This window comes from Artibeus jamaicensis, unplaced genomic scaffold, assembly GCF_021234435.1.
Source record: "Artibeus jamaicensis isolate MK-2021 breed Jamaican fruit bat unplaced genomic scaffold, CSHL_Jam_final contig_464, whole genome shotgun sequence".
Taxonomy (NCBI): Eukaryota; Metazoa; Chordata; class Mammalia; order Chiroptera; family Phyllostomidae; genus Artibeus; species Artibeus jamaicensis.
Window position 1 is genome coordinate 973682 of NW_026521842.1, and position 27797 is coordinate 1001478.

The 27797-nt window shown below is 37.6% G+C and overlaps 1 protein-coding gene across 5 annotated transcripts in view; it reads right to left on the minus strand.

The window, feature by feature from the left end:
- Positions 1-4983: 4983 nt before the first annotated feature.
- Positions 4984-27797, minus strand: part of LOC119062768 (zinc finger protein 568-like) — a 40395-nt gene continuing 17581 nt past the window's right edge. For 4 of the 5 annotated variants that reach the window (XM_053666678.1, XM_053666676.1, XM_053666677.1 and 1 more), the window contains 3 exons: positions 23722-23845; positions 23332-23427; positions 4984-13196 (listed from right to left, as the gene is read on the minus strand). In XM_053666678.1, the coding sequence (XP_053522653.1) occupies positions 11755-13196; positions 23332-23427; positions 23722-23845 (1662 nt within the window). In that variant the 3' untranslated portion in view covers positions 4984-11754. The remainder of the gene's footprint in view (positions 13197-23331; positions 23428-23721; positions 23846-27797) is intronic. The other variant, XM_037163838.2, reaches the window with a different exon arrangement.

Consider the following 27797-nt stretch of genomic DNA (forward strand, 5'->3'; position numbering starts at 1 on the left):
ATGATCATATGATTTTTGTCTTTGCTTTTGTTTATGTGATGTATTACATTTACTGATTTACAAATATTGAACCATCCTTGCATACCTGGGATGAATCCCACTTGGTCTTGGTGTATGATCTTTTGGATATATTGTTGGATGTGATTTGCCAATATTTTGTTGAGGATTTTAGCATCTATGTTCATCAGCGATATTGGCCTGAAGTTTCTTTCTTTGTTGTGTCTCTATCTGGTTTTGGAATTCATAAAAAGAATTTGGGAGTTTTCCATTCTTCTGGATTTTTGGGAATAGTCTGTGGAGAATAGGGGTTAGCTATTCCTTAAACGCTTTGTAGAATTCTGTGAAACCATCTGGTCCGGGGCTTTTGTGTGATGGGAGTTTTTTGATTACTGCTTCAATTTCTTTTCCTGTTATTGGTGTATTTAGATTTTGTTTCTTTTTCACTGAGTTTTGGAAGATTGTATTTTTCTAGAAATGTGTCCATTTCCCCTAGGTTTTCAAATTTCTTGGCATGCAGTTCTTCATAGTAATTTCTTACAATCCCTTCTATTTCTGTGGTATCAGTTGTAATCTCTCCCCTTTCATTTCTGATTGTTTATTTGTGTCCTCTCTCTTCTTTTCTTGATGAGCCTACTTAAAGGCTTGTCTATTTTGTTTATCTTCCCAAAGAACCAACTCCTGGATTCATTGATCCTTAGAATTGTGCTTTTAGTTTCTATGTCATTTAATTCTGCTCTAATCTTGGTTATTTCCTTCCTTCTGCTTGCTCTGGACTGTCTTTGTTGTTGTTCCTCGAGTTCTTGCAGGCGTAAGGTTAGGTTGTTTGTTTGAAATGTTTCTATCTTCTTTAGGTAGGCCTGTATTGCTATGAACTTCCCTCTCAGGACTGCCTTCACTGTGTCCCATAAGTTTTCGGTTGTTGTGAGATCATTGTCATTTGTTTCCAGAAATGTTTTGATTTCTTCCCTAATTTTATTCTTGACCCATTCATTGTTTAATAGCATACCATGCAGTCTCCATGATTTTGGGTGCTTTGGGTTTTTTCTTTGGGGTTGGTTTCCAATTTCAGTCCCTTGTGGTCAGAGAAGATGCTTGGTATGATTTCAATTTTCTCGAATTTTTTTGAGGCTCGTTTTGTGTCCTATCATGTGGTCTATCTTTGAAAATGTTCCATGTGCATTTGAAAAGAATGTGTATTTAGCTTCTTTGGGATGAAGGGCTCTATGTATATCGGTTAAATCCATTTCATCTAGGGTGTTAATGCCACAATATCTTTGTTGATAATTTGTTTGGAAGATCTGTCCATTTTTGATAGTAGGGTGTTAAAATCCCCTACTATAATTGTGTTGCTGTCAATATCTTTCTTGAAGTCCTCTAAGATTTTCTTGATATATTTGGGTGCCCCTATGTTTGGTGCATATATGTTTACAATGGTAATGTCTTCTTGGTGGATTCTTCCCTTGAGTATAATGAAGTGACCTTCTGGGTCTCTCTTTATGGCCATTTTTTTTAAGTCTATTTTGTCCGTTATGAGAATTGCTACCCAAGCTTTTTTTTTCTTGTCCATTTGCTTGGAAAACTTGTTTCCAGCGTTTTACTTTTAGTCTGTGATGGTCTTTTGTCCTGAGGTGGGTCTCTTGTAGGGAGCATATGTGTGGGTCATGCTTTCTTACCCATTGAGCTATTCTGTGTCTTTTGATTGGAGCATTTAATCCATTTACGTTTAAGGTTATTATTGATAGGTACTTATTCATTGCCATTTTTGTACCTGTGTTCCTCTCTGTCTCCCTCTTATATTTCCTTCCCTTAAAGCAGTCGTTTTAGTATTTCTTGTAGAGCTGGTTTGGTGGAGGCATATTCTTTTAGGCTTCTTTTGTCTTGGAAGCTCTTTATTTGGCCATCTATCTTGATTGAGAGCATTGCTGGGTAAAGTAGCCTTGGTTGTAGGCCTCTGGTTCTCATTACTTGGAATATTTCTTGCCATTCTCTTCTTGCTTGAAGTGTTTCCATTGAGAAATCAGTAGCTAACCTTATTGGGGCTCCCTTGTAGGTTATTTCTTTTTTCTCCCTTCTGCCTTTAAGATTCTCTCTTTGTCTTGGAATTTTGCCATTTTGATGATGATGTGTCTTGAAGTGGGCCTCCTTGGGTTCCTCTTGATTGGGACTCTCTGTGATTCCTGGATTTGTGAGACTTTTTCTCTTATCAAATTAGGGAAATTTTCTCTCATTACTCGTTCAAATACGTTTTCTATCCCTTGTTCTTCTCCTTCTAGTATTCCTATTATTCAAATATTATTACGTTTCATATTATCTTGCATTTCTCTTACTCCCTCTTCATTCTTTCTGAGCCTCTTTTCATCTTCTTGCTCTTTCTGTGAGATGGTTTCTACCTTTTCCTCCAACTCACTAATCGTATCCTCTGCTTCATCTATCCTACTTTTGAAACTTTCTATTGTGTTCTTCAATTCGGAAATTGTATTCTTCATTACCTCTTGTCCCTTGCTGATTGTTTCCATTTCCTTTTTCATGTTGATGCAGTTTGCAGAGAGATCATTGTAGTTCCCCTGTAGTTTCTGGTAGTTCACTGTGAGCTCTTTGAACTTCGTAATAATCAGTGCTTTGAGTTCACTATCTGATAGTTGATCAGCCTCTATTTCATCTAACATTCTTTCTGAAGTTTCTGCTTTTTCTTTCATTTGGGGATTGTTTCTTTGTCTTCCCATTGTTCGAGACTCTTCCTGTTAGTCTCTGCTTCTAAAATTGATCTGTTCTGACACCCTGGTTTTATGGTGTGAACTTCTGTGGTATGATCCTTGTGAAGTTCAGTGGTGCAGACTCCTTGAAGTTTCTTGATGTTCTTCGTCTCCACCTATTCTCATGCTGGTCCCTGCGTTGGTCGCCTACCACTGCTGAATGTCCCGGCTGTAGTAGCCACCTCCTCAAGTGCCCAGGCCGGTTACTATGGCAGCGGCACAGAGGCTGGGAATGTCCCGGCTCCCGTAGGTGGCTCCTCTTCCGCCCAGGGCCATCACAGGGGTTTGGAGCGTCCCAGCTTTTGTACCTGACTCCCGGCATCCAGTCCCGTCGCTATGTAAGTGGCACAGTGGCTGAGAATGTCCCAGCTCCTGTAGCTGGCTCCTCTCCTGGTGTTTTTTTCTACTTTGTCCTCCAACTCTCTTATCAGATCTTCTGCTTCATTGACCCTATTTGATACCTTCTACCGTGTTCTTCAGCTCCAAAATTGTATTCTTCATTTCCTCTTGGCCCTTGTTGGTAGTTTCTATTTCCTTTTTCATTTTGATATAGTTTGCAGTGAGTTCATTGTAGCTTCCCTGCAGTTGCTGGTAGCTCATTGAGAGCTCTTTTGGACTTCCTGATAAACAATTTAATATCTGACATCTGACTTGCCTCTATTTCATCTAGCATTCTTTCTGAGGCTTCCTCCTTTCCTTTCATTGGGGGGTTGTTTCTTTGTCTTCCCATTGTTTGTGAGACTCTTTTTTTAGCTTCAGCTCCTTAAATTGATTTCTTCTGGCTTCCTGGATTTATGGTGTGCACTTCTGTGGTATAATACCTGTGAGATTCAGTGGTGTAGTCTCCTTGATGCCCCTAGATCACTGGTCTTGGGCTGTGCTTAACATTAGCTCTGAGTTTGTCTTTGGGTTTTTGTTGTTTCTGGGTGTTTTGTGGCTTCTTCCCACCAGTTGGTTAACTGTTGGGGTCCCTCTGTCCCCTACTCATTTTAATTTGCTGTGCTGGTGAGGGTAGGTTGCATTGAACCTAGTTCTTCAGCATATACAGTGTTTTGAAGATTCTGTTTTGCTCTTGTTCAGTTGTTTGCCCTGGGAAGTTTCTCTGCTGTTTAGTTGTATTTCCAGGTAAATCTTGGGTTGAGGTTTTTGTGGTTTCTACTCCCTACTTCACCTTCTTCTGTTATCTGTTGGTGGTTCCTTTGTTGTTGGGTTTCCTCTTCCTTTGGGTATCCTGGTGTTCATTGCTTCCACCTATTCTTTTTTATTTCTGCTTGTGATCAGCTGGAGGGGAAGGCAAACTGGTTTGTGACGGTAGGAGTGTATTCTATGATATTTACAGTAGCAGCTGGTAGAGAAGAGACTGGCGCTCCCCCGACTATGTACAGCGACAACCCTAATCTTCAACCCACCTAGCCACTTTTCAGAAAGGGTGGAAGAAAGATAAGGCTCTTGTTGGGGAGGGAAGGCTTGTGATTGGGATCCAGAAAGGAGTGAGTTTGAGGGAGGTCATATTCTGAGATAACGTGAAAATAAGGGATGGTAAATAGGTGTAGTGTCAGAGAGAACAGAGTCAACCACTGCAGTATTATAGTTCAGGCAACAATGAAGTGCGCTATGATCTGGAGGGGGGTGTTGTGTAGTATTTACAACAGCATGCAATAACTATTATTTACAATAATATTAGAGCAACAATTATACAACAGAATCTATGATATACCAAGATTAGGGAGCACTGGACTTCCAACATTTTGCTAACTGGGAAAGGGGCAGTAAAGGAAAGTAAATTAGCATTCACTATGACTGAGGGGACAGGGGAAACCTGTCAAGTGATAGAATATATCCAGCCAAGGTAAAGAAGACTATATAGAAAGAGGAGGAATACAGAGATACTATTAAAGTAAAAGATGTAAGAATGATGAAATATACAAATATGCAGTAACTTGTAGTTTTTCTGTTATAGCAAAGTGAATTTTGTCTCTCTTTCTCTACTGTTGGGATGCCCCCTCTTTGAGTCCAACTCTGGTATTTTCGCTGGTCCAAATCTTTTGTCTCACTTAGGGGGTAGGGGGTTGAAAAGAAAGAAAAAAAAAGGCAGCAGAAGGGAGGAGAAAGTGGTAGGTTTGGAAAGAAAGAAAAAAGGAATAAAACAAGAAACAAGAAGAGAGAGGGTAAAAGTATTGAAAGATAAAACAATAATAAAGTTAAAAAACATATTTATTAAAAGAAAAAAAAAACACCACTTGTTGGTTTCCAGCTAGTCGAGCCTTTTCTGCTGGTCGCACTAAGCTGCAGCAGTCAGAGGGTCGATTAGTGCTGCCTTTCTCCCTTCTCAGTGAACTGAGCTGGTCTCACAATTGCTCTCCCAAGATCTTCTCCTCAGTGCCCGAGAGCACACTTTCTCCAGGATTCAGTCTGGGGTGTGGATGTTCGTTCCCAGCCAGGCTTCTCTGGTCCTGCTGGCTTGGGTGCGACCCTTTCTCAGTGCTATGTGGGAACACAAGGGTGACTCAATTCCCCCAAGCTGGCAACCACAGACTCCACGTGTGATCAAAGCTCTCTGTTTTGCTTCTTCATACCCACTCCTCTCCCTGATACTCCAAGGAAACAGATCTCTCTTGGAGTTTTTCAAACTGTGCCCAGCTGGGTAGGTAAGGAGCTGGTTACTGGCTCTCTCCCAAGGCCCTTGCTTCCAGCCCTCCGCTCCCAGAGACTGAGGTGGACCAGCCCAGGCCCTGGCTCGGCTTGGGCCCTGGTGCGGCCCACGGAGGGCCTGCAGCCTCTGCACCATTCCCTCGGACCTTATTGACCTGCAGCCGTCTCTCCTCACCATCTGGTCATTCAGAGTCTGCTCCAATTTCTGGAGTCCTACCTTCCTATATGCTGGGTCCCTGTTGGCTGTCCACCGCGCTCCTCTGAAGATCAGCTCGGTTTTTCTCCGGTGCGTGGGGGGGAAGCGAAATCCTTTGTCCTACTCTGCCACCATCTTCCCAAGCCACCCCTATTTTTCTGTTTAATTGCATTGTTTGACTGGTTTTCCTTATTCTCTCTTTAATGCATTTTAATTTTCCTTCTTTCACATCACTCGTCTTCCAATAACACATTATTCTTGATTGAGTACTTTCTATTCTGGTTATCCAAATCATACATTTCTTGGTATGTTATTGTTGTTCTAGTAATATTATAAATAATTGTTCCATACAATTGTACATATTACACAGCAACCCTCCATGAATTTAGCCCACTTCACTTTATTCCCAAGCATTAATATTGTTGTGGTTAACTCTATTCTCTCTCACACTACACCTACTTTCTCTACTTTATTCCCACTATATCTCATCATCTAACCCTGCACAAGTGCTCTGTTTTCTGGATTCAGCTCCCAATCCTCCTCCCTGTAACAAGAGTCTTATCTTTCCTTCACCTTTTATAAAATGTGGCTAGTTGGGTGAAATATCACAGTTAATGCTATACTTATCCAAAGAATCTCCTATCTTTTCCCTATATGCTGGTACTCTATATCCTATAAAATACTGTCCCACTGTCTTAATCCATATTGCCTACCCCCGTCACTGACTACATATAAGAACAGGTGGCAGCTACGAACATCAGTATACCTGCTGGAGGAGAGAACCCACCAACAAAGGAACCACCAAAAGGTAAAATCCCAGGCACAGCAAGAGAGCCCACACAAACAGAAGAAAGGGCAAACTTACAGTGTCCAGACAAGGAGATCAAAGGGACCACACCACTGAACCTCACAGAATTCCTACCACAGAAGTTTACCCTACAAAGACAGGAGAACTCACAGGTCATTTAAAGAAGAGGTAACCTCTATCCTTCAGAGACCATTCCAAAAAATGCAAGAAGATGGAAGACTCCCGAACTCTTTTTATGAAGCCAACAACACCACATAAAGACACAACAAAGAAAGATATAGCTGATCAATACAGACGCTACAATCCTCAACAAAATATTGGCAAACTGCATCCAGCAATACATTAGAAAGATCATACACCATGGCCTAGTGAGATTCATCCCAGGAATGCAAGGATGCTACAATATTCGCAAATCAATAAACATAACACATCACATAAACAAAGGCAAGGACAAAAATCACAAGATCATATCAGTTGATGCAGAAAAAGCATTTGATAAGGTATAGTACTCATTTATGATAGAAACACTCAGCAAAGTTGGAATAGAGGGAGTATTCCTCAACATAATAAAGGCCATATATGAGAGAACTACATCCAATATAACACTCAATGGACAAAAGCTAAAAACTTTACCGCTAAGATCTGGACCAAAACAAGGTTTTCCACTTTCACCACTTCTATTAAACGTACTATTGGAAGTCATAGCCACAGAAATCAAACAAGAATAAGAAATAAAAGACATCCAAATCAGAAAAGAAGAAACAAACCTGTCATTGTTTGTAGGTGACATGATAGTATACATAAAAAATCCTGTACTCTGCCAAAAAACTGCTCAACCTAATATATGAATTTGGCAAAACAGCAGGATACACACTCAATATCCAGAAATCAAAGGCATTTTTGTATACCAACAATGAAACAGCTGAAGCAGAAGTCAGGAAAAAAACCTGTTTGATATAGCAACAAGAAAAATAAAATACATAGGAATAAACCTAACCAAGGATGAAAAAAACCTGTAATCAGCAAACTATACAAGACTAAAAAAAGAAATTAAGGAAGACATAAACAAATAGAAACATATACCCTGTTCATGGATTGTAATAATTCACACCATCAAAATATCCACACTATCCAAAGCAATTTGTACAGATTCAGTACAATGCCTATTAAAAGTACCAATGGCATATTTCACAGACACAGAACAGATATTTAAAAAATTTATATGGAACGATAAATGACCCTGAACAGCTGCTGCAATTTTGACAAAGAAGAGCAAAGTACGAGGGACCATAATACCTGATACCAAACTGTATTACAAGGCTACTGTAATCAAAACAGCCTGGTACTGGCATAAAAACAGATAGACCAGTGGAACAGAACAGAGAGCCCAGAAATAAACCCAAGTATCTATGGTCAATTAATATTCAACAGAAGGGGCAGCAACATAAAATGGAGTAAAACAGCCTCTTAAAAAAATGGTGTTGGGAGAGCTGGACAGCTACGTGCAAAAAAATATGAAACTCGAGTACCAACTTACACCATACACAAAAATAAATTCAAGATGAATAAAAAAAGTAACTGTAAGTCATGATACCATTAAAGTCCTAGAGGAGAATATAGGCAGGAAAATCTCAGTTATTTCACACAACAAAATTTTCACTGCTATGTCTCCTGGAGCAAGGGACATAAAGAAAAGAATAAACAAATGGGATCAAAATAAAAAGCTTCAGCACAGCTAAAGGGAACAGCATTAAAATGAAAAGGGAACCAACCATATGGGAAAACATATTTGCCAAGGATACCTCAGACAAGGGTTTGATCTCCAAAATATTCAAAGAACTGACACAACTCCACTCTAAGAAGACAAACCCAAGTAAAAGGTGGGCAAAGCACTTGAACAGACATTTCTCAAGGAGGACACAGATAGGGCCCAGAGACAAAGAAAAGGAGGTTTAGCATCACTAGCCATGAATCAGATGCAAATTAAAACCACAAGGAAATACCTGTTCACACCAGTAAGAATGGTCATCATAAACAAAGCAACAAACAAAAAGTGTAGGAGAGGATGTGGAGGAAAGTGAACAATGTTGTACCATTGGTGCAATTGCAGACTGGTGCAACCACTATGGAATTTCCTCAGAATACTAACAATGAAACTGCCTTTAGGATTATATCCCAAGAACCCTAAAAAAAACAATCCAAAAGAATCTATGTGCCCGAATGTTCATAGCAGCACAATTTACAATAGCTAAGTGTTGTTGGAAGCAACCTAAGTGCCCATCATTAAATGAATGGACCAAAAACTATGGACCAAAAACTTACACAATGGAATTCTATGAGCAGAAAGAAAGGAGCTACTAACCTTCATGACAGCATGGATGGATGGGAATATAGAACATAATGCTAAGTGCAATAAGCCAAGTGGTGAAAGACAAATACCATATGATCTCTTCTTCAAGTGGAACCTAATTAACAAAACAAGCAAGTCAGCAAAATACAACCGGAGAATTTGAAATACAGAACATACTGACAATAACCATAGGGGAGTGGGAAGAGGGATAAGGGGAGAAAGAAGGGGAGAAAGAAGGGAAAGGGTCATCAAGGAACAGGTATAAAGGACCCATGGGCAAAGCTAAAAGTTGGAAAAATTGAAAGTGGCAGATGTGGGTGTGTGAGGCAGGGGGGAAAGTGGTGGCAGGAAAATGGAGACAACTCTACTTGAACAACAAAAAAATGCAAAAAATAAGTATCAAAATAAAAAATAAAGTTACAATGCAAGATATTCATGTAGTCAACAAACCCAAAAGGTCCTATTCTCATGTAATCTCTAATACAAAATTGTGAAAGTAAAAAATAAAAGCATCTCTTACCTAATATTTTTAAAATATATTTTATTGATTATGCTATTACAGTTGTCCCATTTCCCCCCTTCATTTTCCTCCACCTTGCATACCCCCTACCACCCACATTCCCCCTTTAGTTCATGTCCCTGTGTTCTTTAGCTTCTACATTTCCCATATTATTCTTGCCCTCCCCATCTATTTTCTACCTACTGTCTATGCTACTTATTCTCTGTATCTTTTCCCCCTCTCTCATCCTCCTACTCTCCTGTTTGCTAACCCTCTATGTGATCTTCTTTTCTGTGGTTCTGTTACTGTTCTAGTTATTTGCTTATTTTGCTTCTTTATTTTAGGCATGGTTGTTAATTGTGAGTTTGCTGTCATTTTACTGTACATGTTTTTCATCTTCTTTTTCCTAGAGAAGTCCCTTTAACATTTCACATAATAAGGGCTTGGTGATGATGAACTCCTTTAACTTGACCTTATCTGAGAAGCACTTATCTGCCCTTCCATTCTAAATGAAAGCTTTGCTAGATAGAGCAATCTTGGATGTAAGTACTTGCCTTTCATGACTTAGAATACTTCTTTCCAGCCCCTTCTTGCCTGTAAGGTCTCTTTTGAGAAATCACCTGACAGTCTGATGGGAACTCCTTTATAGGTGACTGTCCCCTTTTCTCTTGCTGCTTCTAGAATTCTCTCCTTCATATTAATCTTGGCTAAAGTCATTATGATGTGCCTTTGTATGTTCTTCCTTGGGTCTAACTTCTTTGGCACTCTCTGAGCTTCCTGGAAGTCTATTGCCTTTGCCAGATTGGGGAAATTCTCCTTTATTATTTGTTCAAATAAGTTTTCCAATTGTTGCTGTTCCTGTTCCCCTTCTGGCACCCCTATAATTCAGATGTTGGAACGTTTAAAGATGTCCTGGAGGTTCCTAAGCCTCCCCTCATTTTTTTGAAGTCTTGTTTCTTCTTTTTTCTATTTGGTTGGTTGTTTCTTCCTTCTGGTCCTCTCCATTGATTTGAGTCTGCTTTTTTTTTCCTATCAGTATTGCTTCCCTGTGCATTTTCCTTCATTTCACTTAGTGTAGCCTTCATTTTTTCATCTAATTTGCGACTAAAATCAACCAATTCTGTGAGCATTCTGACCACCAGTCGTTTGAACTGTGCATCTGATAGACTGGCTATCTCTTGGTCACTTAAAAGTATTGGCTCTCAGGCTTTGATCTGTTCTTCCATTTGAGCCATTTTTTGGGGGGGGGTGGCACCTGTTACATAGTGAGGGGCAGATTCTTATGTGTTCACCAGGGTGGGACAACCCAGTAGCTAGGTTGTGAAGGTGTATGTTGGGGCAGGGTCAGAGAGGGAACCATGGCGCTTTCTCTACTTTCTCGTATTTAAGTCCCTTCTGCTGTTTTCCCCAGCCAAATCGGGCCCTTCTGGTGCTAGTTCCCGGGTTTGTGGGCTTATGTATGTTTTAGGACCTGGTGGGTCTCTTCAACAAACTCTCCTGTGTGGCTGGGAGTCTCTCCTGGCACCTTAAGTGTTTTCAATTGGTGTTTTCAATCGGTGCTTTTAGGCTTTATTTCCCGGTGCTTGGGCCCTAAGTTGTGCGGTCTCTCTTGCTTCCTGTTTTTGCCTGGTTCATTGGTCTGGCTGAGTGGTGGTCGGACACCCATAAAACTCAATTTTCTGTCAGTTCTGGTTGTTTTTTTGTTGTTGTTTCTAATTTTTTTGTTCTTAATTTTGGTTGTGTGAGGAGGCACAGTGTGTCTATCTATACCTCCATCTTGACTGGAAGTCCTAATACATTTTCAATACAATGCAAACACTTATAAAAGATATAATTATTTAATCTTCACAATGCTACTAAGAATTATGGTGTTATTATCAATGTATAAATGAGAAAATTTAGATATATTTAAATAATTTGCCTTATAAGGAGTTATGATGGTGAAGACAATAAAGACTAAATATTGGTTCAACCTTTCCCCACTCTTACTCAGTTTAATTTTAGACAATGAGTTTGCAAATACTAACATGATTTAGAAAGGACAGTAATCTGGTATAATTTTAATATTAACATAACCTTCAAGTATGAATTGTCAGATGAATAACTTGATAGGTAAAGAAATTGGTGTCCCATATATATACTATTTATGTTATAAAACTTCTAATCTCTCTTGAGGGCTAATGATCCTGATGTTGAGAAAGGTTTGAACTATTAATGCCTCTTAACACATTTGCTGCTATCCTAAACTTTCCCATTTTTCTTACATTCAGTTTTTTTTACCAATTGCACTATGATAGGAAAGGAATTCTGAAACACAAATAAACCCTCCCAATTCCTAACATTCTGGCCCTTAAACACTTTACATTCACAGTACAAACTCTTGATATTAAGTTATTCTTATGTACTTTCCCATATTCCTTATAATCATAGAGATTTGTTTCTGTTTTACTAGTATGAATTTCAGATGTCAATTAAATTCTGAATGTTCCCATATCTTCATTCATTCCTCTGTCCTGCATGAATTTTTTGATGTTGACTAAGGTGTGAGCCACGAATAAAGGCTTTTCCACAATGCTTACATTCATAAGGTTTCTCACCAGTGTGAATTTTCTGGTGTCGACTAAGTTCTGAGCCACGACCAAAGGCCTTTCCACATTCCTTACACTCATACGGTTTTTCACCATTATGAGTTCTCTCATGATGAGTAAGTTCTAACCTTCGAATAAAAGATTTTTCACATTCCTTACATTTGTGGGGTCTCTCACCAGTGTGAATTTTTTGATGTCGAATAAGTTCTGTGCTACAAGTAAAGGTCATTGCACATTCCGTACATTTATAGGGTTTCTCACCAGTGTGAGCTCTTTGATGTCGAGTAAGTTCTGAGCCACGACGAAAGGATTTCTCACATTCCTTACATTTGTATGGTTTATCACCAGTATGAACACTCTGATGTCGAATAAGATGTGAATAAGAGATAAAAGCTTTCCCACATTCCTTACATTTATGAGGTTTCTCGCCAGTATGAATTCTTTGATGTAGACTCAGTTGTGAGGCACAGCTATATACCTTTCCACATTCCTTACATTCATAGCGTCTTTCACCGGTATGAATTATTTGATGAAGACTAAGTTGTGTGTCATAACGAAAAGCTTTACCACATTCTTTACATTTATGGGGTTTCTCACCAGTGTGGATCCTCTGATGTCGAAAAAGGTGTGAGGGACGGGTGAAAGCTTTTCCACATTCCTTACATTCATAGTACCTCTCATGTGTATGAATTCTCTGATGTAAATTAAGTTGTGAAGTAGTTGGAAAGGCCTTCTTACACTCCTTACATTCATAGGGTTTCTCACCAATATGAATCCTTTGATGGTTAATAAGCTGTGAGTTAGAAGAAAAGGTTTTCCCACATTCTTTACATTTAAGAACCTTCTCCCCAGTATTAATGCTCTGAGGTTCAGTAATTTCAGAATCATGAATAAAGGCATGTTTATTACCTTCATTACTTTCCTTTCTTTCATGAATTCTCTGACACTTATTCAAGTCTGACCTACTATTCAAGGCTTTTCCACATTCTCTGCATTTAGAGTTTTTTTCCTTATTATGACTGCTTTCATGTTGAATATGGTCTGATTGGTACCTGAAAACTTCCTTACATTCCTTGTATTCACATGACTTCCTCCCAGTATGAATTATCTGAGGTACTCTATAAACTTTGCACTGAATGAAAGCAGACATTTCTTCAGAGGTTATTAGAGCCGGTTTGAAATGTCCATCTTGTTGTCTCTCCAGGTAGCATTTGATTTCACTATTATCTCTAACCCTAATGCATACAAGGTTAGACCTTATAGGTGTTTTTATCTCTGGTTGCAATGATTTAATTTCATAACAGCTCTGCTTTGGAGATAAATTCCTGGTTTCTCTTCTGGATTCCCAATCTGTAAGAAAACAAAAAAGAAATAAGGAGGTATCTTCTTTCATGTTTCAGGAAAAAGAAAACTTCTCAGGAAAAAAGGGCAAACTAAGAATAGGAAATAAATAGCTCTTAACACTACAATTTGAAAAAGGAGGACAGAGGGAAAATAAGGATAGAGAAAATGGGGGGAACTTATAAAGGAAGTGGTTATTAACCTCTGGTGAGAACCAGAATGCTGGGGAACTTATACAAATATAATGTCCAAGAACCACTAAGACCAATTAAACAACAATGTAAAGAAATAGGATATTACAATAACAGCAAGTCTGCTCATCTATGGACTCAAAATGTATCCAGATTATAATTAGTTGTCTTTAACAGTATAGCTAGCACTTGTCCAAAGCCATCCCATACCAAGATTAACACACTATTCTAAATGAGTCTCCCTACTTGCACTGTTGCCTTCTTAATATCTCATACCCAACATAATAGCCAAAGTGTTCTTGTTAAAATAAGTCAGATCACCAAAGAGAATATTAAAAGCAGCAAGGGAGAAAGAGATAGTGACATACAAGGGAGCTGCAGTAAGGTTGACTGCAGCTGATTTCTCAAAAGAAACACTATAAGCCAGAAGGGAATGGTAAGACATATTCCAAAGCAAAGGCTTGCAACCAAGACTACTCTACCCAGCAAGACTGTCATTTTAAAATGGAAGGCAAAATAAGAAATTTCCAAGACAAAAGATGGCTAAAAGAATACACCTCCACCAAACCAGCTTTGCAAGACTTGCTAACAGGAATGCTTTAAGAAGATGAAGGTATAGAGTGAGAAAGAGGGGAACACAGGTACAAAAGGAAAAACTGGCTTAGGATACATACCTGTCAATAGTAACCTTAATTGTAAATAGATTAAATGCTCCAATCAAAAGACATAGTGTAGCTCAATAGATAAGAAAACATATACACTGTCCACAAGAGACCCACCTCAGAACATAAGACCTAAAAGTGACAGACTGAAAGTGAAGGGCTGGTGAAAAATATCCCAAGCAAACACACAGGAAAAAAAGGTGGGGTAGCAATACATATACCAGACAATGCAGATTTCAAAACAAAGGCCATAAAAGGAGGCAAAGAAGGTCATTTCATAATTCTAAAGGGAAGAAAGCCTTAGAAGCTATAAACATTGTAAATGTATGCATTTACAATGCATAGAGCACCCAACATAGGAGCACCAAACATAGGAGCCCAACATAGAAGCACCAAATATATAAGGAAAATCTTGGAGGACTTCAAGAAAGATATAGACAGCACCACAATCATAGTAGGACATTTTTACACCTCACTGTCAACAATGGACAGATCTTCCAAACAAATAATTAACAGGAACATAGCAAGACTGAACGACACACTAGTTATATACAGAATCTTTCAACCCAAAAAAGCAAAATATACCTTCTTTTCAAATTGACAGGATACAATACAAAAAAAGCATGAACAAATTCAAGAAAATTGAAGTCATATCAAGCATTTTCTTGGATCACAAGATCCAAGAAATGGCCTGAAACTAGAAAGCAACCAATAAGGAAAAATTCAAAAACATTCAAATACATGGAGATTGAATAAAATGTTATTAAACAGTGAATGGGTAAACAATGAAATTATGGAATAAATCAAAAACTTTCTGGAAACAAATGGAAAATGAATACAACCCAAAACCAGGGCACAGCAAAGTCAGTTCTGGGAGGAAAGTTCATAGAAATATAGGCTTACCTAAAAGGTGGAAACATTTTAAATAAACAACCTAACGCTGCACCTACAAGAACTGAACAACAACAAACAAAACCCAGAGCAAGCAGAAGGAAGGAACTAACCAAGATCAGAGCAGATTTAAATGACATAGAAACTTAAAAGAATAATTCATAGGATCAATAAACCCAATTACTAGTTCTTTGAAAAGATAAACAAAACCTGTGGGCTCTGTCTACAGAGCTGCCCTGGGCAGTTGCAAATAAAATAAAAATGTCCAACGCATGATCTGCTTGAGAAGAAAAGGTGACAGGAGTCCCTCAAAGGAGAAAGGTTCTGAATACCTTCTTCCCTGTGTATTTATTGAGTTCGGCTCACACCGAGATACACAGTACACACATAAAGCTCATCAACCAATGCTCAAAATGCTATTGACATCATATATAGATGACGGTTGAAGAAATACAGGGATTGTCTCTGGTCATGGTTGGCTTTAGTTCAAGTGTCTGTTTCACAGCAACAGGGCAGAGCAAGTCTCAAAGGAAACAATATATATTCTTTCTCTGGCCAGATTTGCCCCCACCTGGGGAGTATCTGCTCCAGTACAAGGTCAAAGCTGCCTCTGGCATAGTTCCCAGGCTGTCAGGAGGGGAGAGAAAAGGAGCTAAGAAACTAGGAGACTTTTACAGGAAGAGTGAGAACTCAGGCTATGAGAAGCCAAGGGGTGAAGGTCTTTCTGCCCCTTCTCTAAAGAACCCTAAGTCCTTCCCTGACATACCATTGCAACTGAGCCTGTCTTAGGTTGCCCCCACCTGGGAGTCTTACCTGTCATTGGCTAACCAGTCATCCACCAGGGCCAAGGATTGGGAAGTGAGGAAGGCAAGGGCTGTATTCCTGCTAGCAGGAAATGTTCTGTCTCCTTAGTGGCTCATGTCCCCAAAACCTTTTCACTCAGCTCTAGCCATGGGACCCTTAATGTCCATTAATGAGGCTACAGTCCCTAAAACCAGGCAGGACAGATCCCAAAAGATAACCCTTTAGTCAGGTTCATCAAGAAAAAAAGGAAGAGGATGCAAATAAAATTAGAAATGAAAGAGAAGAAATTACAACTGAGATCACAGAAATACAAAGGAGTATAAGAAATTACTATAAACAACTATATGCCAAGAAATCTGAAAACCAGGGTGAAATGGACAAATTTCTAAAAAAATATAACCTTCCAAAATTTAATGAAGAAGAAGCAGAAAGCCTAAACAGACTGATAACAGCTGGTGAAATTGAAGCAGTAATCAAAAAACTCCCAACACACAAAAGACAGGGACTGGACAGTTTCGTAGGAGAATTTTACAAAATATTTAATGAAGGGCTAACTCCTATCCTTCTCAAACTATTCAAAAATCCAAGAGGGAGGACTCCCAAACTCGTTTTATGAGGCCAGCATCATCCTAATCCCAAAACCAGATAAAGACACAACAAAGAAAGAAAACTTTAGGCCAATAGAGCTGATCAACATTGAAACTAAAATCCTCGACAAAATATGAAAACAGCAACCAGCAATATATTAAAAAGATCATAGACCATGATCATGGAATTTATGCCAGGAAGGCAAGGATGGTACAATATATGCAAATCAATAAACGTAATACATCACATAAACAAAACAAAGACAAAAATAACATGATCACATCAATAGATGTGGGAAAGGTGTTTGATAAGGTACAGCACCCATTTATGATAAAAACCCTCAGCAAAGTGGGAGTAGAGACAGCATAGTTCAACATAATAAAGGCCATAGAAAGATACAAATAAATGGAAGCACATATCATGTTCATGGATTGGAAGAATTGATATCATCAAAATGTCCATACTAACCAAAGGAATTTAAAGATTCAATGCAATCCCTATTAAAAAACCAATGACATATTTCACAGATATGGAACAAACACTTTAAAAATTTATTCAGAACCATAACTGACTGTGAATAGCTGCAGCAATTTTAAGAAAAAAGAACAAAGTGGGAGGGATCACAATACCTGACATCAAACTATATTAAAAGCCTACTGTAATCAGAACATTCTAGTACTGGTATAAGAACAGATCAATGAAAGAGAACAGAGAGACCAGAAATATACCCATGTCTCTATGGTCAATTAATATTCAACAGTGGGGGCAAAGGCATAAAATGGAGTAAAAATAGCCTCTTTAAGAAATTGTGTTGAGAGATCTGGACAGCTACAGTCAAAACAATGAAACTCAACTACCAACTTATACCATATACAAAAGTAAACTGAAGATAGAGAAAAGACTTAAATATAAGTTGAGACACCATAAAAGCCCTAGAGGAGAACATAGGCAGGAAAATTTCAGAAATTCCATGCAACAAATTTTCACCCATATGTCCCCTAGAGCAAGGACATAAAGGAAAAAATAAACAATTGGGACTTCAGCAAAATAAGAAGCTTCTGCAAAGCTAAAGGAAACATCAGCAAAATGAAAAGGGAATGAACCATATGTGAAAATATATTTGCCAAGGATACCTTGTACAAGTGTTTAATCTTTAAAATATATAAAGAACTCACATGACTCCAGTCCAGGATATAAACAATCCAATTAAAAAAAGGGCAAAGGATTTGAACAGACACTTTGCCATGGAAGACATATAGAGGGCCCAAAGACATAGGAAAAGATCCTCAGCACCACTAGCCATCAGAAAAATGCAAATTAAAACCACAATGAGATACCACTTTACACAGGTCAGAGTAGCCATACTAAACAAATCATCAAACAACAAGTGCTGGAGAGGTTGTGGAGAAAAGGGAACCCTAATACATTGTTGGTGGGAATGCAGACTGGTGCAATCACTGGAAAATATTTTGGAATTTCCTCAGACAACTAAAAACGAAACTTCCTTTTGATGCAGCAATTCCACTGCTGGGATTATACCCTAAGAATCTTGAAACACTAATTCAAAAGAACCTATGCACACCAATGTTCATAGCAGCACAATAGCCAAGTGTTGGAAGCAACTTAAGTGCTCATCAGTAAATGAATGGATCAAAAAATATATGGTACATTTACACGATACATTTGGTATATTTACACAACAGAAAGAAAGAAGGAGGTTCTACCTTAATCCATAGCATGGATGAAACTGGAGAGCATTATGCCAAGTGAAATAAACCAGGTGGTGAATGACAAATAAAATATGGTCTCACCTATAAGTGGAACCTAATCAACAAAGCAAACAAGAATGCAAAATATAACTGGAGACATTGAAATAAAGAACAAACTGACAGTCACCAGAGAGGAGTGGTTAAGTATGTAAGGGGGAAAGACGGGGGAGGGTTACCAAGGAACATATAGAAAGACTTATGGACAAAGACAAAGCGGGAAATATTTAGGGTTGGAGGTAGAGGTAGGGTAGAAACAGAAAGTGGTGGAGGGAAAATGGAGACAACTGAACTTGAACAATAATATAAAAATGCAACCCCCCCCAAACTGTGGTACATCACAAAAGAAATACTATGCAGCAGAAAGAAAGAAGGAACTCCTGCTCTTCACAATAGCATGAATGGAACTGGAAAGAGAGCATTATTCTAAGTGAAATAAGCTAGCCAATGAAAACAAATACCATATGATCTCACCTATAAGTGGAACCTAAGCAACAAAACAATCAAATGAGCAAAGAGACCTGGAAATAAAGAACAAATTGACAGTTACCAGAGCAGAGGGGCAAGGTGGATAATAGGGAAACAAAGGGAAGAGGGATACAAAACAAGAATAGAAGACTCATGGGCATGGACAATGGTGTGGGGGATTGTGGGTATGGGGGGGTGATGGTGGAGGGGAGAGTAATGGGGAAAAATGTGGGATGATTGTAACTGAACAATAAAAAAATAAAGTCAGATCATGTCATTCTTCTGTTCAAAAACTCCACTAAATTTCCCTCAGTAAGAGTTAAAGTCAAAGTCCTTTTTGGTCTGGAAGGCATTCCCTGAACTTTTCCTGTACTACCTTTTTCTGACCTCACTGTCTATCTTCTCCCTTTTGCTGACTCTTTTCTTGCTCCTTGACCGAGCAGATATTCTTCAAACTTGCCAAGCATACACCTCTTATACAATGTTTACATGTACATACCTTCCCTAATACAACACTATGACTCGTTCAATTACTTCATTCTAACCTCTAATTAAATGCCAACTTATGAGATCACTCTTTAGAAAAACAGGACCCTCATCAATCTACTTTATTTTTTACAGTGTACTTTCATCACATGACATATTTCTATTTCCCCAACATTATTATGAAAACTTTCAAACAAAAATATTAAAAGAATTAGCCCATGAAATCCCACATTCCTAATACCAAACTATAAAATAAACATTTGGCTCTACTTGCCTGATCAAATATATGTCCCTCCATCAACCCATTTTGTACACATCAGTATATTCACTTCTAAACTCCATAGATTATACTTTAACTTCTTTACTTCTGTATTGTCTGCCCCTTATTGTACCTGTATTTAGTATATATTTAATAACTTTGATAAATGAATAGTCATTGGTATTTTTATTAATCTCCAAGAATGACTGTGAAGCAACTCAAAAAGTGTGACTCATTGTTTAAATATAGTGCATGCCCCCTGCACTCAACAATAAAATTATTGGGTTGGCCAAAAAGTGTATGTTTTTTTCTGTAAAATAAAAGACATATTTTTCATTTTCACCAATTACTTTACTGATTTAGGTATTTTGAGTATGTTGGCTGTCTCCCTCATGATACAACGTTGATTGTTCTCAATGTCTCGATCTGATCGCTATCAACTTCAGCTGGTCTACTTCATTGGTGGATCATTGTTCAGCAAGAAATCTCCAGTAAGAAACCTGGCAAACCACTTTTGATACTTTGATCAGTCACAACACCTTATCCAGACACTGCACAAATCTTTTTTTGCATTTCAGTTGTGTTTTTATCTTTCTTGATATAATAAAGCATAATATGTCCAAAATGTTGCTTATTTTCTTCCATCTTCAATATGAAAATGTTTACACAAAAATTCACCAATTTTGATAAGCTTTTTAAAAATGCATGCTGACATGACAGCTGTCACAATACAATCTAACAAAATTGTTCAAATGAAGTTAAAGAAAACTAAGTGTTATTAGAGCCATTTTACAAAAAAAAAAAAAAAAAGAGAGAGAGAGAACTTTTTGGCCAACCCAATAAAAAATTCCTTACTAAACCTGCAAAAATGCATTGTCTAGAACCTGCTTCCTATTCATCTTCATTTTAAGGTGCTCTCACCTTCACTCACCACGCACCCATTATACTGGCCTAAAGGAAGTTGTTTAGGCTGAAATAAAAGAACAAGAGATAACTTGAATCCACAAAAGAAGATCCCAAGAAAAGGTAACTAGATAGAGAAATATAAGACTATATAAATGTATTTTTGTTTGGAACTCTTTGCTTTTTCTATCTGATTTAAAAGATCACCATATAAAGCAATAATTATTAATATGTGTTGATGGCCTATTAGTTTCCTATTTATGATATAACAAATCAACATAAACATAGTAGCTTAAAACAACCCAAGATTTATTATCTTACAGTCCCGGAGGTCACAAGTCTGACAGAGGTTTTAAATGGTTAAAATAAATGTGTCCACAGCAAGACTGTGTTCCCTTCTGAAGGCTCAAAGGAAGAATCTATTTCATTGTCTTTTCCAACTTCTAAGGGCTGCTTATTTTAACACATCATGGCCCCCTTCCTCTATCTTCAAAGTCAGCCTATTGCCATCTTTCTGTGCATGTCTTCCGTTGTCACACCTCTGACTCTGATCTCACAGAGTCCTTTGATCTCAAGGACTCTGTGATTGCACTGAGCCCAGGTGGATAATCTAGGGTCCCTATTAGAAGGCCTGCTCATTCACAACATTAATTCCTCTTTGCCTTGTAAGGGCAACACATTTATAGGTTCCAGGAATTAGGATATGGACATCTTTGGTGGAGTCATTACTCTGCCTACCAATGTTTACTTAGGATTAATCCAAACTAAATTATGTTAAATTAAGATGTAATTGAAATTTTGGGGGCAACCACTGAGAAAATAACTCTAAAAACAATAGTAAAAGACAATCATAAAACTAAAAGGGGACTCTAGAAAACATATATTTAACATAAATTACAGTAATAACAGAATGAAGTATAAAACAAAAATAACAAATGTAGAAAACACACACCATGTCAGACATAAATCCTACCCTATTAATAATCACATTAAATGTAAACATTAAATACTCAAACAGGTGGCAGATATAGGCAGGAGGTATTAAAATAACATGATCCTAATATATGCTGTCTATAAGAAACACTCAATTACAGGACACAAAAAGGTTAAAAGAAAAAAATTGAAAAGACATACTATGCAAAGACTAATCAAAAGTAAGCTTCAATAGGTATATTATTATCAGACAAAATAGACATTAAGACGAAAATTGTAACTAGAGAAAAAAAGAATATTTTATAATAAGAAGGTCAATCTCAGGAAATTATAAGTCATAAGTGTTGGGAACCACCCTGCTTGGTTTTAGAAGCTATAACCCCCCACAGCTAAGGCAGAGTGAGAGACTTTGGGCCCCTAAGTCACTAAGGAGACAAAGGTTACCTCCCTGGCAGGGGTGTTGCCTCTGTCCCCTTGTACTTCACCCTGCTTGGCCCCAGCAGATGACTGGTTAGCCAATGAAGGGTAAGATTCCTCAAGGGAGGGACAACCTAAGACAGGCATGGTCACAAAGGGGCCCTCAGGGAAGGACCAAGGGGGCTACAGAAAAAGGGGGCGATGGACCTTGGCTTTGACATAGCCTGAGTCTTCATTCGGTCTGTGAGAAGTTTCCTACTCTCTTGGCTGCGTTACTTCCCCTGCCTGACTTAAGCCTGAAACAATGCTGAAGGGCAGTGTAGCCCTGGGCAGGAATGGGTGGTTCCCCAGGGTGATCAGGCCTAAGAAAGAATGAATAAGATCCTATGAAACCTACTTTGCTAAGAATATCCTCAATGTAAATGATAAGGGTCCAAGCATGAAATGAGTTCGTTTCTTAAAGTTTTACAGCCCTTTAACTGACGCTGACTCAGAATAAGCCCTCACAGTTCTTTATATGTTACCTATTGTTGGATCCTTACTGCTTGGCAATGACTGATAAGCTTTACCTGTATTCCTGTGCAAAATGAACCCAATTAAAGCCCACTGATTAAAAGAATCCCAAGCAGATCATGTCTTGTTAGACTTTTTCTCATCCATGGTGGACAGGGGGCTCTGCAGGCAAAGCTCCCCCACACACACAAGCATATAGGCAACTAATTAAAGAGCCTCAAAATACATGAAGCAATGCTAACAGAAATGAAGAGAAAGACAATTTGACAATTCAATGCCCTACTTTCAATAATGGATAAACTAGCCAGAAGGCCCATAAGGAGAAAGAAAACAGCACACTCTTAAATAACTTACAAATCAAAGAAGAAATCACAAAAGAAATTGGAAAATACTTTTGAGTTGGATGAAAGGAAAAGTCAGCATACCAAAACACATGGAACACAGTTAAAACAGATCTAACAAGGAAATTAACAGCTTAAAATGCCTATATTACAAAAGATCCCAAATGAATTATACATGTCAAGAAACTATATAAAATAGAGCAAACTAAACCAAAGATATCAGAAGACAGGAAATAATAAAGACTAGAAGGAGATGAACAAAACAGACTACAAAATAGAGAAAATCAATGTAACTGTAAGATGATTCTTTGAAAAGATCACAAAACTGGCAAACCTTTAGCTAGACTGAGCAAGAAAAAAGAGAGAAGACTCATAAAAAATTAGGAATGAAAGAGGAGATATCACTAGCAATCTTACAGAAATAAAAAAGATTGTAAATAGATTGATGGTTGCCTAGGTCTGGGTGTGGGTAGTGACTACTAGCAGGTATGGGGTTTCATTTGGTATGATGAAATGTTCTGCACTTAGATTGTTGTCTCAGTTGCAAGACTCTGTGAATATAGTAAAAGCCAATGAACTATACTTTAAATAAGTGAATTTTACAGTAATTATATCTCAATAGAATTGTTTCAAAAAGTCGGGATAAAACAGGACCCAAATTTTGGGAAAATGATTATCTCCTGAGAAGGAGGAAGTTACTTCCTTCATGAAATCAGAGGGTAATATGAAGAAAAGGTGCAAAAGAGTATGAAGTGAAGTAAAAAATTTGAGGCCTCATGATGAAACATCCTTCTTTTCTTTTCCAGATCTCAGGCCTTTTCACAAAGCTGTCCTCCCAATATCTCAGAAGTTCTGCCTTCTCAAAACTCAACTATGTGACCCACCTGTCATGGCCTTCTCCATATTAGTTACCATCACTCACCTGAGCACCACTCTTTTGTCTCCTTCCTTTTAATAATCCAGGGCTCCTTCCCCTGTTCCAATAAGGAGATCACATCCGGCTTAGAATCAGAAAGTCCTACTCAAGGTAAAAAAGGGGACGAAGGTATATTGTGGATATTTCAGAATTGATATCAGTCCATGATTATCAAGAGGAGTAGGCAGATTAAGGATGAAAGTCAGAGGAATAAAAAAGATAAAATTGTAAAATTGAGCAACTAATTTTTAATTTCACAAGAAACAACCATTCTTTGGTAAGTAAGAATTATTAATTCAGCCAGGCACTTGAAAAACGACTCATAAGAAATTGATAACAAAGAACATAAACATTCCAGAAGGCAAATTCTGAATTTTGAGGGGCAGATAAACTTACCCAGTGAGATCAAGTTGTTATAATTTTCCAACATTACAGCTCGGTATAAATCCTTCTGAGTAGAGTGCAAGCATTCCCACTCCTTTTGAGAGAAGAAAATGGCCACATCTTTGAACTTCAAGCCCTGAAACCACAGATGAACACACTATTTGAGAAATTAATAGACAAAATATTTACAATAGAATAAAAGAAAATGAAGGAAGCAATTCAGTAAGGGAACACTGTTTGGAAAAGAGGCTATGCTGGACCCTTCAACATGAATGGGTGAGTATGGGAATAAGAGTGATCAGAGCACTCATCATTCTTGGTATATACATCATTCTTAAAAATGCTTGCAACTATAAATATAACCTCTTGGCATTATCCTCTTCCATTATCCACCCAGGTCTTGGAATAAATAAAGGTCATATAACTGGTGTTTCCCAATTAAATAAAATTGTACACTGAAGTACACAGCACACTTTATGTTCAGCACAGAGCACCTGGGATCATCTTCCCATTTTTACAATAAAGAAGTTTTTTTTTTTAAAGTCTGAACCAGACATAATTTTTATAGGTGGTATGACACCCCATTCACATTACTAAAGTGAATGTAAAAAACTTGCCATCTATGAATCTACTTTAAGACAGTCTGGTTTGGCAGTGCTATCAACAGAAGCAAACACTGTCTAATCCTAGAGAAACAACCAGGGCTCAAGAACCCATGGGTTAATACCAAAGAAAATGACCCAAGAGTTACAGGAACTAGTATAAAGGACACATGGACAACAACTAAGGGGGGTGGAAATGGGAGGGAAATGGGGAGCAATGGGGGGGGCAGGGCTGGGATGGAAGTAAAAGACAGAAAACTGTATTTAAACAATAATTAAACAAATTTTAAAAAATAAAATAAAATAAACCAAAAACTAAAGATCTGAATGAAAAGATTAAAAAAAATAGAACACTGTATTGTGAATGTACTGTATGCCACTGCACACTACATTATAAATGGCTGTTATATAAATTTCACTTAAATAAAAAACAAAACTCTACAAATGACAGGTAGATGTAAAAGAAACAAAGAAAAACTTCTAGAAGAAAAACCACAGTACTTAAAATTAAATTACACAATGACTGGAATAAATAGTCTCTGAAGAGAAAAATTACTGGTCTAAAAGATATAAAAACAGATTATGCAGTATGCTATCAAGAAAGACAGTGTGGAGCTCTGGCCAGTGTGGCTCAGTTGGCTGGAGCATTGTCCTGTGGATGGAAAGGTCATTGTTTTTGATTCCTGGCAGGGCACATCCCTAGATTGCAGGTTCGGGCCCTAGATGAGGTGCATACAGGAGGCAAACAATCAATATTTCTATCTCTCTCTTTCTCTCCCCACCCTCTGCTCCTTTCTCTTCTCTCTAAAATCAGTAAACATGCCTTGGGTGAGGATTTAAAAAAAAAAAGAAAGACAATGTAAGAAAGTATAAAAGTTAAGAATATAAAGTGAGAAGGTTTAAGAGATATCAAACTAGAGTTCTGGAAGAAAAAAGAAACTTTTAAAAAGTCAGTAATTCAAGACATAAAGTTTTCAGAACTCTCAAAAGAAAGCATTATCCAGAAGTCCAAAGAGTTTCAAACAGGATAAATAAGAAGAAATCCTAGACAATTATAGCAAAACTTCAGAGCATTAAAAGCAAATAGATATGTTAAAAGTAATTTTGGACTAAATAAACTATCTACAAAAGAAAAACAGATTACTATTCAATAGCAACAATGCTATCCAGAAGACAGCAGACTATCTCAGTAAGTTAAAAGAAAATTATCTTGATAAATGAGGGCAAATGAAGATATTTAAGAACAAATAAATAAGCAAAACCCCCCAGAAATTCATTACAGTATGTACATACTTCCGTTTGAAGAAAAATTATACCATTTAGAGGGTTTGAGACGTAACAGTGGTGAATGAAGAAAGTGGCAGTAAAGTGTGGATAACCTAAGCTAACATTCAAATATAAAATAATAAAAATGTTTATGGGTTAAAAAATGATGGAAGAAAAATATCTGATAACAATATAAGTTATTTTAACAACTGGAATATCCTATTTCTTTATATTATTCAGCAAGAGCATAAATGTGATTTTAGTTTTAGACATTGGTAAGTTAATACAGTATGTTAAAATTCCTAAGGTAATCAGTAAATAAACAGATTAGTTTCTAACTTTCAAACTCACAAAGGGGAAATAAAATGAGATGTTTAAATTACAGAAAAGTTAGAATAAAAAGCACAAACTAAGTCAATAATTATACTTTCAATTATATCAGTAATTACAACCACTATTGGACTAAATGTTCTCATTAAAAGATGAAGTTGGTAACCCTGACTGGTGTGGCTCAGTGGGTTGGGCATCATCCTGCAAAGTGAAGGTTGCCAGTTCTATTCCTGGTCAGGCTACATGCCTGGGGTGTGGGCCAGGTCCCTGAGTCGGGCATGTAAGAGGCAACTGAGCAATGTTTGTCTTGCACATCGATGTCAATCCCTCTCTTTCTCTCTCCTTTCCCCACACTCTAACAAATACAATCTTTAAAAAATAAAAGATAAGTTGCTAAAAAAAACCAAGCCCAGTTATATTCTCTTTATGAGATATATCCAAAACATAAATATCCAGAATGACTAGAAGAGGCTATAAGATAACTTTCATACACACCTAAAAAATAAATATGTTCTATACAGACACAGATACATATAAAAAATAACAAATCCTCACCATTATGGGAGAATATACCACTCAAAATTGATAGACACAGCAGATAAAAAGTCAGTAAAAAAAATTAACAAGCTTTATACAATGGCCACATAGAGAGCAATGCACTCATTCAAAATCAATCATATGTGGAGGATTCAGAAAAACTGAACACATTGGGCTTTAACATAGATAACCATTTTGAACAAATACATACTAATAAAAAGATGCACATTAATAAGATAGCCTATGGAGAGATAGTAGATGAAATAAAAGATAAATAAATAATCAGAACAAGAAAATGACCTTGCTCAGACCAGTGATAACAAAATCGCATGAAGTAAAGATTACAAATAATGTAAAAATGTACTTGATGCATCTCCCCACACTCCCAAGGGAAATCAGTGTGTAGTAAGACAAAAATTAGAACAAAAGGGAACCCTAGTGCAATGTTGGTGGGATTGCAGACTGGTACAACCACTATGGAAAACAGTATGGAATTTTCTCAGGAAACTAAAAATGAATTTGCCTTTTGACCTGGGAATTCCAGTGCTAGGATTATACCCTAAGAATCCTGAAACACCAATCCAAAAGAACCTATGCACCCCAATGTTCATAGCAGCGCAATTTACAATAGCCAAGTCCTGGAAGCAACCTAGGTGCCCATCAGTAAATGAATGGATCAAAAAACTAAGGTACATTTACACAATTGGAGTTCTATGCAGCAGAAAGAAAGAAGGAGCTTCTACCCTTTGCAACAGCATGGATGGAACTGGAAAGCATTATGCTAAGCGAAATAGGCCAGGTGGTGAAAGACAAATACCACATGATCTCATCTTTAACAGGGACCTAAACAAAAAAACAATCAAACAAGAAAAATATAACCAAAGACACTGAAATAGAGAACAGGCTGACAGTGACCAGAGGGGAGAGGAGAGGGAATTTCAGGGGAAAAGGGGAAGGGTTTACAGGAACAAGTATAAAAGACACATGGTCAAAAACTGGGGTGGGGGTAGGTGAAAGGGGAGGGGGGGGCATGGGTGGGATGGGAGTAAAAGACAGAAAACTGTACTTGAACAACAATTAAAATGAAAAAATAATAAAATAATAAATAAAGTCGAGGTAAGAAAAAAATTAGAACAAAAATGAAGGCTAAAAAAGGAAAACACTGTATTTATAGGTAATATAATTATTTACAGACAAAAAGTATCCTTATTCATCCATGCTATAATTATCTAGTTGGAAACTCCCAATCCAAAAGAATTTGCAAGACATTAGAATGAAAGTTCAGCAGGTTGGATGATCTAAAATCAATATCTAAATATAAGTTTCATATCTCTATACCAGAAAAAATGAGGA